At 47.8% G+C, this 16,464-nt stretch overlaps 1 protein-coding gene across 1 annotated transcript; it reads right to left on the reverse strand.

The window, feature by feature from the left end:
- Window positions 1-11,588: 11,588 nt before the first annotated feature.
- Window positions 11,589-15,920, reverse strand: Foxi3 (forkhead box I3). Its single transcript, XM_021165876.2, has 2 exons — window positions 15,329-15,920; window positions 11,589-12,196 (listed from the first exon to the last, which is right to left on the reverse strand). Exons 1-2 carry the CDS (start codon window positions 15,918-15,920, stop codon window positions 11,589-11,591), a joined length of 1,200 nt encoding a protein of 399 aa, XP_021021535.1.
- Window positions 15,921-16,464: the final 544 nt, after the last annotated feature.

Here is a 16,464-nt window from a genome sequence, read left to right on the forward strand (position 1 = left end):
TATGCATGCACACATGACAGCACAAGGGGAGCTGGGGATATAGCTCATCTGTAAAGTACTTGCCTAACGTGAAGAAGAAAGCAAAGGCAAACCAAATTGTGCAGGGCTTTTTCCTCGTAAAAGCCTGGCAGGCAATCACAGGTGGAAGTTCATTGTTCCGACAGAAACCAATTATCAACAATTGGCAGGGAAGGGCAGAAAGCCCACTGGGAAAGAAAAATGTTCTTTCTCCCTTAGGGACTAAAAAAAAAAAAAGTGAATTCAGAAGTCTAGGAATGGTCTTAAAGAGCAGTGAAGATGCAGTGCTGCAAGAGGGTAAACACACATTACCATTCTTCACAGAAGATGTAGCTGAAGCCTAGAGTTTAGGGAAGCTTTGCACTCACTGAGTGACAACTGCATTACCATCAAGCAGAGAAAGACGCTGGTGGCACGGGAATATTATAGGTTTGGATTTTTCAGGGAAAAATGTAATTTGGGGTCTGGCTCAAGTTGCTTAGAAGATTATATTTATCAAAGACTTTCCAGGCCAGGCGTGGTGGTGCACGCCTTTAATCCCAGCAGTTGGAAGGCAGAGGCAGGTGGATCTCTATAGGTGTGATGGTGGCTCAGTATTTGAGAGGCTGCATCTGGAGGATTGACATAAATTGGAGGCTAGTCTGGGCTACAAAAAACAAGTTCCAGTCGGGCAGTGGTGGGGTACATGTTTAATCCCAGCAGTCTGGAGGCAGAGGCAAGAGGATTTCTGTGAGTTTGAGGCCTGCCTGGTCTGCAGAATGAGTTCTAGAACAGCTAAAGCTAAGAAGAGGAGGAGGAAAGGAAAGGAAGAGAAGGGGAAGGGAGGAAGCAAGGGAGTTCCAAGCCAGCCAGGGCTACAAAATGAGGTGGCTTTGTTGTTGTTGTTGTTGTTGGGTTTTTTTCCCCTTGGATCTGAGGTGTGCATCACCACCACCTGCTCCAAGACAGCCAGTGTTACATAGAGAAAACCCATATAGTGTTGTATAAAAATAAAGAGAAAGAAGGAATATATTTGGTGTTAGGTGTGAAGAAAGGGGGTGCCTCTGCAGGCCCATGTGAGGCATCCCCCCCACCCCAGGGACCACACAATGGTATAGAATAGTTTATTCAGGGCATAGGGAGGGGAGTTGATAGTGTAGTAGTAGAGACAGAGAAAGTCAGAGAGAGACAGAGAGACAGAGAGAGAGAGACCAGCCACTGGAGGTGGGGAGGGAATGGGGAGAGAGGGGGAAGGGGGGAGAGGATAGAGCAAGAAGGCAAGAAAGCAAGAGAGAAGCCAGGCCAGGCGTGGTGGTGCACACCTTTAATCCCAGCACTCGGGAGGCAAAGGCAGAGGCACGCAGATTTCTGAGTTCGAGGCCAGCCTGGTCTACAAAGTGAGTTCCAGGACAGCCAGGGCTATACAGAGAAACCCTGTCTCAAAAAACAAAAAAAAAAAAAAAAAAAAAGAAAGAAAGAAAGAAAGAGAGGAGGGGGCAAGCAGCCCCTTTCATAGTGAGTCAGGCATACCTGGCTATTGCCAGGTAACTGTAGGATGGAGCTTAGACAAAATGTTAACACATAGAGAGACCCTGCCTCCAAAAAAGGTGGGTGGTGTGGGGGTAGAGTTACCACCTAGTGCAGTTTCTGTAGTTCACACAGCCTGGAGCTTGACAAAAATACATAATGTGACAAACAGGCAATCTGCATCTCCTGTAACTAAGGAAATAATGCTTGGGGAAGCAGCCTGCAGGCCTCCATCAGTCCATCCTACTTGTCTGGCCTTTTGGACCCCAGAGAGACAGAGATCTCCTTAAAGCCCCAACACTTTCTTGTAGTTCCTTTTTTTTTTTTTTTTTCCAACTGCAGGAACCCGCCTTCACATCCTGTATCCAATTTATTATCAATCTTACCAGTTCTTCCTCCAAAAAGAGATTGACCACTACCAGTACCTGAGCCAAACCACCTGCCCCACCTGCCCAGAGCCTGCTGATGCCGGTATCCTGGTCTCCACTTGCTACTGTGTAACTACAACACAGATCCCCCAAGGCTTGATTGGGGGTGGGGGTAGGGATAAAGTTAGGTGATTTTGTTGTTGGTGGTGGTTTTTGTTTTTGTTTTGTTTTAGAAACAGGGTCTTGTTATGTAGCTCAGGCTGGCCTGGTACTCACCCGTAGGCCCAGGCCAACTTTCAATTCAAAACAGTCTTCCTCAGGCTCTCAGTTGCTGGAACTGTACATGGGCCTACCGAGTCTGATTTATTCTTCTAAAGTTCAGTCAGACTCTTTCAGTCTCTGTTAACAAACATTCCTATGGCTGTTTCTCAGCTCATAATAAATGCCACAGGGTCTCCTGTGGTCCGGGCTGGCCTTGACGTGGCTACGTGGTTGAAAATGGCCTTGAATTTCTATCCACCTGACTACCTCCCACATGCTGGGATTACAGACAAAGTCCACTTCGCTATGTTTTCTGTGGCGCTGAGGACAAAAGCTGGACTTTATGTAATCTCCGTGAGCACCCTGACAACTGAGTTGCAGTCCCAGTCCTTGAAGGTATATTTCTAACATCTGGAAATATTTCAGCTTTCCCCATGACATATCTTCTTCTGTGTTAACCTTCTATTTGTTGTACCGTTGGTGGATTCCAGGGGCTCATTCTTGCTAGGCAGGTACTCTACTGCTGAGCTGCAGCCTCTCCTGTTTAACAGTTTGGGTTGCCATTTTCTATGGCATGTTTTCTCAGCTTCTCTTAATTTTTTTTTAAATACTGTATAACCAAAAGCCAGCTTGTTTTCCTCGTTTGTTTCATTAAGCGGCTACTTTATGAAGTCCCCAAAAGTCACTATTATTGTTAAGGACATTTCAGTATTGCTTTCCTATTCTAGAACAACTATATCAAAGTGCTGAATACCTATAAACTCCAGAGAATGAGGCAGGAACATTGCTGCAAATTTGATGCCAACCTGGGCTAGATGCCTTCACCCCCGAGACACCCCTGACAGCAGACCACAGTCCGACTGGTACCAGCCTCCTGGCTTTCAGCATCCCTTACTTCCACTCCCACAGGCTTCATGGGTGCACAAGCTAATTTACTTGGACTTCTGCTTCATCTCTCTTCTCTTGCGCTTCAACCTGTGCCCTCACTTCCTTTGCCACTTGGCTCTCATGGCTCAGGAGTTTCGAGGAAGATGACGCTAAGGCCGAGAGAGCACTGCTATTTATAGGCCACCCGTGCCTGCATATAGAGTTCCAGGCCAGCCAGAGCTACATAGAGAGACTCTGAAACAGCAGCAACAAATGAATTGCATGTGAGTTAGCATGCACTTATCAACCACCATGTGAAGCCAAAATAAATAAGTAAATGTTTTATTAGAAGATTATTTTTTGCATTAGTAGGTTAGCTCGGTAGTAAATATAAGATTTTTCCTTTGGCAAAATAAACAACAACAACAAAAACTCAAAAAGAAAGGAACTTGTGTCTTGTTGTCCTGTCCTGGTGCACACTTGCAGGCTGTTCAAGTTTGACCTTCAGTCTGGAATGCTTTTTCTCCTTATCCTTTCAGCCAGCAGAGCCTCAGGGAGGCCAGCAGTTGCTACCCTCTGGGGCCCAGGCTTTCTCTCTGATTGTATGTATCTATCAATCACATACCCCGAATATTTCCTTTTCGGAATCCTAGAATTACTTATGCAACTACTTGATTGATTAATGATGATATCTCATTGTGGAATTTTTTTTTTTTTAAGTCGAAACGAGGACTTACTATCTAGCCCTGGGGATCCTGGAGCCCACTTCATCCAACTGCCTGACTTTAAGCTTTTTACAACAATCCTCCTGCTTCTATCTCCTGAGTGCTGACATTACTTGTGTGTAGCACTGCACCAGGTTGGAAACACTTTTATTTATGATTTATCTGTGGGTTTGGTTTGTGGGTCTGCTGTCTGTTCTGACACAAAGTCTTGCTATATAGCACTGGCTGCCCTGGCGTTCACTCTAGCCCACACTGACAGCAAACCCACCCATCTTCCCCATTCAGCCACTGAGTACTGGGATTACAGGTGTGAGGCACCACACCGGAATTGAGACACAGATTTTACTCTTTCTGATTCTGTCCTTTTGAGGGACTGTATGAGATTGTACCTCCACCTTCCAGCTTCCTTCCCTGCCCCCTCTGCTCCTAAACTGCCCCCGCCCCCGCCACCCGCCCCACCTCCCGCCCCACCCCCACCCCGCCCGCCCAGGCAGCTTTCAGTTCTTCATTGAAACTGGCTTGCTCTGGTCCTGGCTTCTGCTCATCCAACTCCCCACCAGCACCCCTTCCTCTCTCCCAGAATTCCTCACCTGGCAACTCTTCTCTGCGTTGGGGCCTCTCAGAGTCCTCCTCCCTTCCCCTTCCCAATCAAAGCACTCGACAGCATCCCCTTGGGCTAGAATGTAACACCATCCTTACTGGGGCTTTACTTTTGGCCACTTCTCTGGAGGGAGACTACTGGGACGCATTGGTCCATAAGAGAGCTAGCGTGAGAGTCTGGGGCGGACAGTGGTGACCGCGGCTAGCAGTGGGCATGCTTGGCTGCACAGAAGAAGCTGATCCGGTGGAAGAAACGGTTTTAATGCCTCTGCTGAAATAGTGTTTCTTCCGCAGGCATGCTGCAGCAGCTCTTTGGGGGTTTTCTTACCTTCCCCAAACCGGTGAGCCTGGGACTTGAAAGTCTCTCCCCGAGACAGTGCTGGGGGGCAGCTGGAGGGCCGGTGATCAAAGGCTGCAGGTGTTTGGTGGAGCATCTCTTCTCTGGGAGAAGGAAGGGGCAGCGGAGTGCTATGGAAGTGGGAGAGGAAAGGAGTGACTGAGGACCTGCAGGCCCATGGTCCACAATCCAGGCCAAGCAGCACAAGTTCCCCAAAGGCTGACCCTCAAAAACTCTTTGAGGACGGGTCCAGAGAGATGACTCAGCTGGTGAAGGCACTGGCTACAAAGCCTGTATCTGAGTTCAATCCCTGGTCTCCCAAGCTGGAGGAAAGAAGCAACTCCTAAAAGTTGTCGTTTGGCCTCGGCATGCTTGCTTCCTCCACTGACACACAAAATAAATAAAAAACATTGTGTGTGTGTGTGTGTGTGTGTGTGTGTGTGTGTGTGTGTGTGTGTGCGTGTTTACATTAAAGGATAGTTTGGCAATGAAACAAATTTTCACAAATAAGAAATGATAGGTTTTTTTCATAAGTAAGAATCATAGGTTCAAGTGCAAGGCCAGCCAAGGCTACACAGTGGGATCCTATCTCAAAAGACTAAAATTAAAAATATCAAGCAATCAGCTGGCCATGGTGGTACACACCTTTAGTCTCAGCTCTTGGGAGACAGAGGCAGTCGGATCTCTCTGAGTTCAAGGCCAGCCAGGTCTACAAAGAAAGTTCCTGGGCAGTAAGAGCTATACAGAGAAACAGTGTCTCAGAAAAAAGAAAAAAAAAATCATTCTACCAGTTATGGGAATGTGGATGTTTGTGCCTCATTTTTCCCAAACAGGGAAGAGGGATAAAACATTTTTCTGCTACAATGAATAAATAAATGACTTCACGTGACGTGAATACAGACTAAATTCTTTTCCTTTCCTTTTCTTTCTCTGAGACAGAATCTCTCCATGCATCCCTGGCTGTCCTGGACATCCCATGGAGTGCATGCTGGCCTAGAACTCCAGAAACCCTCTGGCTTTGCCTCCCAAGGGCTGGGATTGCAGGCCTGTCCAGGTTGCTGGTAGAGTGTATTCTTTTTGGTTTTCGTTTTGGTTTTCCGAGACAGGGTTTCTCTGTGTAGCCCTGGCTGTCCTGGAACTCACTCTGTAGACCAGGCTGGCCTCGAACTCAGAAATCCACCTGCCTCTGCCTCCCAAGTGCTGGGATTAATAGCGTGTGCCACCAAGCTCAGCTTAGAGTTTATTCTTAAAATAGTAAGAAGCAGACACAAATGTGGCCCTTGAGGGACACTTGTGGGACATTCAGAGTGTCCCCTCTGTTCCCGGATCCACTCCCTCCTCCACTCCAGAAAGTATCCTAGTAACACTTTTAATTTAATTTAGAGTCAGGGTCTTAAGTAGGCTGGTCTCCAACTCAGATCTGATTGCCTCTGTCTTCAGAGGACATTCCAGAGATAGAGACAGGAGAACCAAAAGTTCAAGGTCACCCTCAACTACACAGTGGATTTGAAGCCAGAAAAACTTCTGTAATTGATAGGTTTTGTAATTCGGCGGCATGATGCAGTGGGAGGGGGTGCCTTAGCGGGGCCCATGCTGAGGCACTGCCCCCTTCCCCCTTCCCTCCGCTGCCGCCTCAGGTATCAGCCATACAATGGATCAAGTATAAAATGAAGAAATGAAGTTTATTTGTGACGTGGGAAGGGAGTAGAGGCAAAGAAAAAGAAAGAAAAGGGCATAGAAAGACAGAGAGAAAAGAAACAAGAGAAGAGGCCGGCCGGGAGCACGTGGAAAGGAATGAGAAGGGTGGGGGGAGGGAGGGACAGAGACAGAGATGATGGGTGAGGCAGAGACAGAGACCGAAAGCTGGAATAGTCTTTTTATTCATGAGCCAGGCACCTACCTGGCTGTTGCTAGGTAACTGTTGGATGGAGCCTAGAAGAAATGCTAACAGCAATACTTGCTAAAAATCAGTAAAAGCACTTCTGGAAAACGTTAGAGCCGAGCTTTGTTCTCTGTCCTATCCCAGACCTTTCAGAAAGAGCTATTCTTGTTTCAGTAGGTTTCTATATGGCCCGGGATATGTTGGCTGGCCCACTCTTGTAGATCCCATCCACTGAGGATTGCCAGAAGTTTGAGATTGAGCTGGGCAGTGTTGGTGCACGCTTTTAATCCCAGCACTTGGGAGGCAGAAGCAGGTGGATTTCTGAGTTCAAGGTCAAGCCTGGTCTACAGAGTGAGTTCCAGGACAGCCAGGGCTACACAGAGAAATCCTGTCTCGGGGGGGGGGGGGGAGTTTGAGGTCAGTTTGGGTTATACAATGAGACCTGCTTTCTAAACTAAGTTTAAATAAATAAGTGGCACGTTGGTTTTCAAGCAGTAAGAATGGCCTTGGCACAACAGGAATAAACAGAAGGTGGGTGGTGAGGGGTTAGGAAGAGGATGGAAGCCCAGTGAGGAGTGAACCTCAGGGCTAAGAGCTGCAGAAAGACCAAGCGAACCAGGGAAGATGGACCAGACCACCCCTCTCCTTCCCTTTCTTCTCTTTGTAAACCTTTACTATTTTTTATGTATGAACGTTTGCTTTCCTTGTATGTGTTTGTACCACAGGCGTGCCTGGTGCTCTCGGAGGTGGGAAAAGTGCATCAAATCTCCTAGAACTGGTGTTACAGATAGTTGTGTGCTCGGAACCCAACCCAGTTCTCCCTGAGAGCAGTATACATTCTTAAACACTAAGCCATCTCTCCAACCCTATATCCTCATTTTGGATCCTAATTTGAGCACTTGCCTGAAGCACTTAGATCATTGATCAGGCCCAGTTATAGAAACTCCCAGGCTGGGCAATAACTCCCTAATTCATTGTTAGGAGGCTGAAAGAGTGGCAAGTCAGTCATACAGGTGTTTTGGACAATGCCTGGCACCTTACCTGAGGGTTAATAGTGACACCTTTTCCCCCCTTAATTTATTTACTCACTTTACATCCCAATCGCAGAGCACCCTTCCCCCTCTCCTCCTAGACCCATCCTCCCACCCCGTCCTCCCTCCCCTTCTCTTCTGAGAAGGGAAGCACCACCACCACCCCGCCCTCATGGGTTCCAATTTGTCCTAGAACACCAAGTCACAGCAGCAGGACTAGATGTACCCTTTTCCAATGAGGCCAGACAAGACAGCCGGGCTAGGGGAAAGGGAGGCAACAGAGTTAGAGACAGCCCCTGCTCTACTTGTTAGGGGACCCACATGAAGGTCACGATGCACATCTGCCACATATGTGTAGGGGCCCTGGGTGCTCTTTGGTTGAAGGCTCAGTCTCTGTGCACACTTACCTTTTTAACATGATAAAAGACGGTTCTTTAGGTGTCCCGGAGAGGAATTCAGTAGGGAACTAGCGTGTTCAGCCTTTTTGGGTTTTGTTCCCAAATCTGTTGGGAAATTCCTTCTCTCTGGGTGCCAGTCACCTAACCCCACCTAACCCCAAGCCCCAGCTGACAGCTTTCCATGACAAAGGCAAAGGCAGGACTCTAACCTCGAGGCCAGTCACCCTCCAGCCCCGGGAGAGCATCTGGGGTTTCTTTCTCATTAATGACCTCAAGGTTTTAGCCCTGAAAACAGTAGGGAAAAGACAAAAGCCACCCAGCCCCTAAAGACAGGTGCTTTCAAACCCTCATAAGGCCCAGAGGGCCCTGGGAGTCTCCTCTGAAGTTCAGGCAGCCTTTTGTGTTCTCAGCCTGCCTGGGTTTGCCTTGGGAGGGATTTGGGAGCTCAGTTGGCCACCGAGGGGGGTTGGGCCGCATAGCTGCTCTCAAAACCTCCTAGGCTGCCTTTCTCAGGAAGTTCAAGATCTGTAGGAGATTTTAAAATGTCAAGACAGACGAGCATGGCGGGACAGCACTCAGGAAATGGAAGAACAAAAGTCAGCGTCAGCCACGGCGACAAAGTGAGTCTGAAGGCCAGCCTGGGCTTCAGAATCCACGCATATGCAGAGGTGGAAATGTAAAAACCTGCCCATTAGGTCCTCAAATTCTCCTGCCTTGCTGTATTTCAAAGGGCACACAAGGCCTTGGAAAGCTGACACATATTAATCCAGCCTGGTATGCAGCCCCTACTTCCCAGGAACCCCAGCTCTGTATGATTCGTGGCGCTGTCATAAGCAACCCTAAGTATGGTCTAGTCCAACTCCAAATTTCCTGACATGGTTCCCAAGGCAGAAGACATTACAGGTGCTAAGTCTGCAGCAACTGTGTGTTGGTGGACTTTGACCTGGAATCATCCAGGTCCAGGTAGCTTTGCCCTGTGTATTTCTTTTTTTCTTTTTTTTTTTTTTTTTTTGGTTTTTTGAGACAGGGTTTCTCTGTATAGCCCTGGCTGTCCTGGAACTCACTCTGTAGACCAGGCTGGCCTCGAACTCAGAAATCCACCTGCCTCTGCCTCCCGAGTGCTGGGACTAAAGGCGTGCGCCACCACGCCCGGCTTGCCCTGTGTATTTCATGCTGAGTCTCAGCCACTTTACTGACCCCTCAACAGTTCGTCACAATGCCACCATCCTTGTGTCTAATATCAATCAGACACCCAGATCTAGTATTTTCTAATACATTTTGATCCAGTTTTTGTTTCTTCTCAACTAATCCTCACACTTGATTCCCTTAAGGAAGTTTAAGGTAAAATGTTCTTACCTGAGTTAACATGACCCCATGCGACCATCTTCCCTAGGGTATTTCACCTGTGTGGGTGTGCTTCTGGCATTTAACAGGCATTCTATGATGCACGGGACAGTCTATGTAACTTTTCTGATGGGGCTATGCTCAAACTTACAGCTCTAGCCTTGGAATGGGTTGCCTGAGGCTCCTTCCTCCCACCTCCAATATTCACCCTGCAGAACTCCACATGAGGGCAACCTCAGAGTGCCGCTTTCTTCAGACTATTGTGCACCGAAACTCACTGTAAATTATCCTCTATCCCCAGTTAGAACTTTATCTTAGGAAGGCTAGGCAGGCACTCTACTACGGAGGCCCATCTCAGCTAGAATGTAGCTTCTAACAGAACTGTTAAAGAATTAGAAATCAACCCAACACTCACGCCCAAAACACTAGGTGAAGAGGAGCTTTTATTCTAGCTACTCTTTTATTTTTTTCTATCCACCTGGGGTTGGTGGAGCAAATCCAACGTGCACAGTCACTGACTCTCATCACAGTCCTTCTGGTGGCCTGGATGCCATGCCATCCATTTCTGCTCCTTCAAAGACACTGAGGTCCAAAAAGCACTGATGCAAAGCCAGGAGTCATTCCATGAAGAGTTTATTCTTAGCACATAGAATACACTCTTAGGGAAAAAAAAATCCTTTAAAGCTCCAGCAGACATTATAAATTAATTTACAAATATAGAATTGTGTTAGAAATATCCATAAAAGTCCTTGATTCTTCACATACAAAAATATTCAGAAAACATTTTATTCACAAAATATAAGGCTAGGTAGTTTCTTTGGTTATCTTCTTGCATAATAGTTAATAAGCAATGGCGATTGCAATTTGTACATCAAGAAGGCATTAAAATTTTTCATACGTTTCTAAAAAAATTATTAAACTAATGCTAAGGGTTCTAATATACAGGGAACTTGAAACCCTGTCTAAAAAAAACAAAACCAAACCACAAGGATTCTCCCCACCCCACCCCCACCCCAATGTAGTTCTTGTCTCATGGCGATATCTCAAGCATAAGGTAGCATGGGAGCTTATAGGACACCTTCATTTTAGTGGAGCAAAACATTTGAATGAGTTCAATGGATGCTGATAAAATGTTTCCTGTATGAGGAGGATATGCTAGACTCCCCCCACTACAAAATGGTTCAAATGAAGTTAGAAGGCGGTGTGTGTGTGTGTGTGTGTGCTGAAACAAAGTTATATACATATGACTTTTTATATACATATGAATTTGACCATATGTATATAATTTCTCATTAAAAATTGAAAGATTGGTTGGTCCAGGTGTGATAGTCAATCAGGAGACATAACTGTGTTTCAAGGCCAGCGTCATCTACATAGTCAGTTCCAAGACAGCCAGGGCTATGTAGAGACCTTGTCTCAAAAATGAAAAAACAAGAAACCTGTAAGATTTCACTTTGAGTCAAACACCTAGGACATAAGGCAAATCAGGTAGGAAACAAGGTTCATCACTAGAACTATGGCTTCCAGGCCTCATCCCATGTTTACTTTGTCTATCATGAAGCTGGCATGTTTAAGAACCCATTATTTCCCATGTGTGACCTTGTATGTTACCTACCATTCCAGGAGGATAGTCATTCCTGTCTTTCACAGGGTTTGGTACTATCAACAGCTTCAGAAACCCACTAGTATCCTGGAAAGGGGACTTACTGTGCAGAATTAAATGGGTTGAGGCAATCCACTTTGAATGGATTCAGATCTGATAGGCTCAGTAAGCTTCTGCATTGATTTGTGAACTCCTGAATAATCCTACAGTCCACTGACTTTGCTCACAGTAACCAAGCAGCTCTTACATTCCCGCAAGCTTTCTCAAGTTTCTCTGGTTTGTGTGCCTCCAGTCCTGGGCTGGTAGGTAGAACTCTGTGAGGCCTGGCTTTGTAGTCCAGCTCACAGTCTTCCCACCCTTAACTCCAATGACATTCTTTCCCATCAACCTCTATATAGACAAAGTCAACAGACTGCAGAATCTTTCAGGAGTTGTTGCTTTATGCCAAAAGTTGTGTGTGTGTGTGTGTGTGCACACACACACACACACACATATATGGAAATGTCTCAACCCATTTAATTCTCTACACAGTAAGTCCCCTTTCCAAGACACTAAGCTGGTTTCTGAAACTGTTGACCTCTGTGTCGGAGATAGGTACATCTCTAGTGTACATTCCATCAAGTCTGAGGAGCAATGTCTATGCAATGTCTATATATCAGAGCCATCCCGGGGGTAGATGAGGCTATTGACCATGCTGAAGTTGTAGAAAGGGCTGCTGAAGGGGCTGCTCTGGTCCCCACTGCTGCTACCAGAGAAAGGGTTGTAGTAGGAAGACAGCTGGTTGCTTCCACCCACAGTGTTCAGCTGCATGGAGTCTGGAGAACTGTCTGGAATGGAGGTGTTGGGGAACGTGCTGGAGGGCAGCTGGGCCCCTCCTAGGTGGCGACGGCTGCCTGGGAGGGTTCGCTGGTTGCCCATGCTGCTGCTGGAGTTGACGTTTAAGGTGTTGAAGGTGCTGAGGAAAGTGTTGAGACATGGAGTGGAGGTGAGGGTGGATGCTCCAGGAGAGGAGGCAGTACTCTTGGTGCCCTCTGGAGGCTCTGGTGACTGAGATGGCCTCAGCATAGAAGAGGGGCTGTCTCCTTCCAGCTTCCCACTCACTCTTAGTCTTGAGGACTGCCCTTCTGATTTTGATGTCCCTGAAGGCACAGTAAGGTTACTGCTGGCCTCCGCGCGGCGCCTTCGCTTCCGACGGAAGTTTCCATTGTCGAACATTTTCTCGCAGTTTGGATCCAGAGTCCAGTAATTACCCTTCCCTGAGGGGAATGAAAATTAGTGGGGGTTGGTCATTTCTTTCATTTGTCTGTCTGTTCGTTATATTCATTCATTCATTCATTCATTCATTCACTCGAGGCAGGGTTTCTCTGTGTGGCCTTGGTTGTCCCAGAACTTGCTCTGCAGATCAGGTTAGCCTTGAACTCAGAGATCAATCTGCCCTTCTCACATGCTAGGATTAAAGGCATGTGCTACCAATAACAGTTATTGTAAACCGAGTGAATGAGATCTATTTCTGGGATTTAAAGATGGTTTCCTGTATCCCTGGCTGGCCTTAGATTTCCTCAAGTTCTGCTGCCTCTCCCTGAGATTACACCTCCTTCCCTGAGATAGATACACTGAGATAGATACACTGCCATCCATGCCCATCCTGCAGTGCTGACGATCACGGCAGGCAAGCGATCCCACTGAACTATGCCCCAGTCCTGTTCTCTTCTTTCTGTTTCCTTTCTGTTGGTTGAGACAAGGCCTTCAAGAATAGCCTAGGCAAAGCCACAACCTGCTATGCTGATGAAGCTGGGGTCCCAAACTGATCCATCCTCTTGTCTCTACTTCCTAAGTTCTAGAAATACAGGTTCTGTGCCTCAATGCCTGGTTTGTAAGTTGCTGCTTAATTATTTGGGGCAGCAAATGACCCAGCTTTAGTAAAACCGAGGGTTTGGGAAGCTCACTACAGCCCACATTGAACCACCAGGAAATCAGATGAACTGTTGACCAAGGTGCTCCCTGGGCCATCCTCACTACAAGGAGAAAGGGTAAGTTCTTCCAGCTAGTTCTATGTATTAGTAGCATCCACTACTTAACATCCTGAGACCTAATTTTATTTCTGAGACACCTGCCACCTTCCCTAACTCCTGATCCAAGCCATGTAAACTTGCAAAATTACAAAATTCTGACGCTACTTAAACCATGATCTTCCATTTGTTTGCTAAAACAGTAAGTTAACATACAGTAAATTAATTTGGGCTTAACTGATGATGTAGCTGGCACAACAGCTAACAGATTTACTGCAACTTTTTTCTGAAAATATATGCAAGTCCTACAACTGAAAAGAATCATACCGTTTTAAAAAGACAGTGTCAAAATGGTAGTTAAAAAAAAAAATTACTACCAAGCAATCAACTAAGTCTTAACAATTCCACTGATGTGTGTCTGCAGAACAAGAAAACTGGGAATCAACCTCCCATGTTCATCACTGAATAGAATACATCCCTGTAAGATCAAGATGTCCACTGTGAAAATTCTGCACTCATTTAAAATACACACAAGACTTGCCTTCTGTAGGAAAGAAATGCCCTCCTATAACTGAAGTGGGACATATCTCTATCACCACAGAAGGATTTCACCCAAACAGCTTTTCCTAACTTGGCCTTTGCTGTTTCAAGGTCTTAACCTACTGCTTTGCAGTGACTGCTTCTCATAGATAAGCTCAGATGTCTCTGAGCTCTGTGGAGACAGGCAACAGGACCTCAGCCCTCATTTTCAGATGAGAGATGAGGTGCAGACTGGATACCTGCTGTATATGCCCAGTTACACACAACTGTCATCATGGAGAGGCAGCGTTAAAGTAGACTGTCTCTTAACCTTCTCTCTCTCTCTCTCTCTCTCTCTCTCTCTCTCTCTCACTCTCTCAACTATGTAGCTCTGCCTATCCCAGAACTCACTATGTAGATCAGGCTGGCCTCAAACTCAAGAGATATGCCTGTTTTTGCCTCTGTAAAGAGTGTACACACACACACACACACACACACACACACACACAGAGAGAGAGAGAGAGAGAGAGAGAGAGAGAGAGAGAGAGAGAGAGAAAGAGAGAGAATATCTGTAACTATCTGGATAGGTCTATTGAGCCATCTTGGTATCACTATCTTTTCTTCATCCTCTCCCAGTGCAAGAGGGTAAACCCAAGATCTCAATATACCAGGCAAGTGCTGTATTTTTTGAGCTCCACCCCCAACCTCCAAATACTTGGTTCAAGCCATCACTGCCCACTGAGTCCTACTGACATATCCCGAAATGTCCACTTCATTTGGTAGTTTTAAAAAAAGCTTTCCCAGATACAATATTTTTTGAACTTTTTAAAGTTCAAAGGAATACATGTGACAACTGATATAATAATCTTGGGTGGTTTAGAGGCTAAGTCAGGAAGTTGCATTGTCAAAAACGGCACGTCCTGTACAAGTGTCACCACCGGGCACTAATGGCTATCATCAAGATACCTGATGTGTCCAAATGAAAACGTGTTGTAAAACATACACAGAATGTGAGATTTAAGAGAAAGTCTATGAAGCTGACCTTGAACTCTCTGATCCTCCAGTCTCTACCTCCTAAATGATAAGGTATGCCTAATCACATTAACTTTTTAAATGTAGTTTGCACTATACAGCATCAGCACTAGAAAACTGCTCCAGAGTGAATTCTACAAAGACAGTAATGGTAGAGCTCTTCAATGGTAGAGCTAATCCTTTGCATATCTGAGCCCCTGAGTTCCATCCCCCAATACAACCGCTCTGGCTTCACCCAAGAAGCCTCAAGCAAGAATCTGGTTTTTTGTAAGCTTCACTCCTCTTCCACTTCCCTCTGCCAGGTAAGGGAACACTCAGAACCCAGACCTATGCCGTCTTCTTCACTCAAGGTACAGGATTGAGACTAGGGGGAAGCCAATTCGGGGTGCTCGTATCTTAACTTACCCAAACCTCAGTTAGCCCACAAAGTGAGAGCGATCCTTAGGAATTCAAAGGAGGAAATGAGGCCCAATGTCCTCTTTCATCATCTGTAACACCCTGCTTCTGAGAGTCCCTGTCCCTGTCCGATCTATCTTCCAGTGACTTATGCTGTTCCTTGAATCGGCCTCCTGTTTGAGAGTATGAACTTTTTGGTTTAGCTCTCTAGCTTCTGCTCTGAGTGTGAGGGACCATGTCTTCTGTGGAGATCTGATGTTTCCTGCATCCCTACCAGACCAGGTTTGGGTGACTCTAACCCCTCATGTTCTCCGCTCTAATAATGAGAAGGCCCCCACGGTCGCGCACAGACCGGATCTTGGGCTCCGGCTCTCAGGACCTATATAGGTGCTCGGCTTCGCGGCCGGAAAGCACCTGCCCGACCATCCTCACCTGGGTCGTCCTCGTCGCGGGGCACCTTCTTAAAGCAGTCGTTGAGTGATAGGTTGTGGCGGATGGAGTTCTGCCAGCCGGCCTTGCTGCGCTGGTAGAAGGGGAAGTTATCGGCGACGAACTGGTAAATGTGGCTGAGGGTGAGTTTGCGCTCAGGCGCGCTCTGGATGGCCATAGCGATGAGCGCCGAGTACGAGTAGGGTGGTCGCACCATCTTCATCAGGTCCTCGCGGCTGGCCATCGACAGCCAGCCCAGCTCACCAGGGGCTGCCGAGCCGGCGGGCGAGGCGGGTGCGGACGCCGAGGGCTGCGCGAAGCCCCGCTGGGCGCCCGCGAAGGTGCCCGGAGCGGCTGGAGGCTGCAGAAAGGGTCCCGGCGCAGCTCCGGGAGGCGGCGGCGGGGCCCCTAGGTAGCTGGCAGCGGAGGCTGGGCCGCCCACGCCGGGCCCATTGAGCCACAGGTAGGGGTTGGCGGCTGCAGCGGGCGGTGCGGCGTAGTCGGACAGCCCATAGGGTGCCCTAGAGGTCGGGGGCGCACCGGGCGCGGCGGCGGGCTGCGAGTATACGAAGTTGTCGCCGCAATACAGGGCCATGTCGGCGACCGAGGGCTGGTGCAGAGCGGCAGCGGCTTTGGGAGAGCGGGGCTGGCCACGGCACTTCGGAGAGAGCATCCCTTGGCGGACCAACCCTACGGCCCGCCCTGGCCTCCGATGCGACTACAGACTTGGAGCGCTGAGGAGCTCGCTGAGGGCGGGGTGCCGTGTCTCTTATACCTGGGAGGCTGGGCGACCAAGGCTCCACAGTCCACGCCCTCGCCACGCCCCATGTGCCCGGGAGCAGAATGCAGCCTCCTTTGCCCCGCCTGCCTGGTCCCTGCTGCTTTCTGCTAGCTCCGGAGTCAAGGTGAAAAGCGTCCATCGGTCCTTCCTTTATCCGGCCCTCCTGTCCTACGATCTGGTCATCCATCCTTCCCACCTCCCCTCCATCCTCCCATCTTAGCCCGCGTACGATCAACCCACTCTAAAAAGCAGAGTACTGAAACAAGAGACAGACCTCACCAACTGGACCGGCTGGTCCCTAAAAAAGCTGGTGAATCCGTTTGAGTGGCTTGACTACTTACTTGCCCTAGCCTCCACT

This window comes from Mus caroli, unplaced genomic scaffold, assembly GCF_978045245.1.
Source record: "Mus caroli unplaced genomic scaffold, Mus_caroli_1 scaffold_7, whole genome shotgun sequence".
Taxonomy (NCBI): domain Eukaryota; kingdom Metazoa; phylum Chordata; class Mammalia; order Rodentia; family Muridae; genus Mus; species Mus caroli.

Excerpts from the sequence above, each read along its gene's own strand:
- Foxi3 (XM_021165876.2), bottom strand. The coding sequence starts at position 15,920 with ATGGCCCTGTATTGCGGCGACAACTTCGTATACTCGCAGCCCGCCGCC. Across the intron at positions 12,197-15,328 it reads CCGCGACGAGGACGACCCAG|GGAAGGGTAATTACTGGACT; the intron begins GTGAGGATGGTC and ends CATTCCCCTCAG.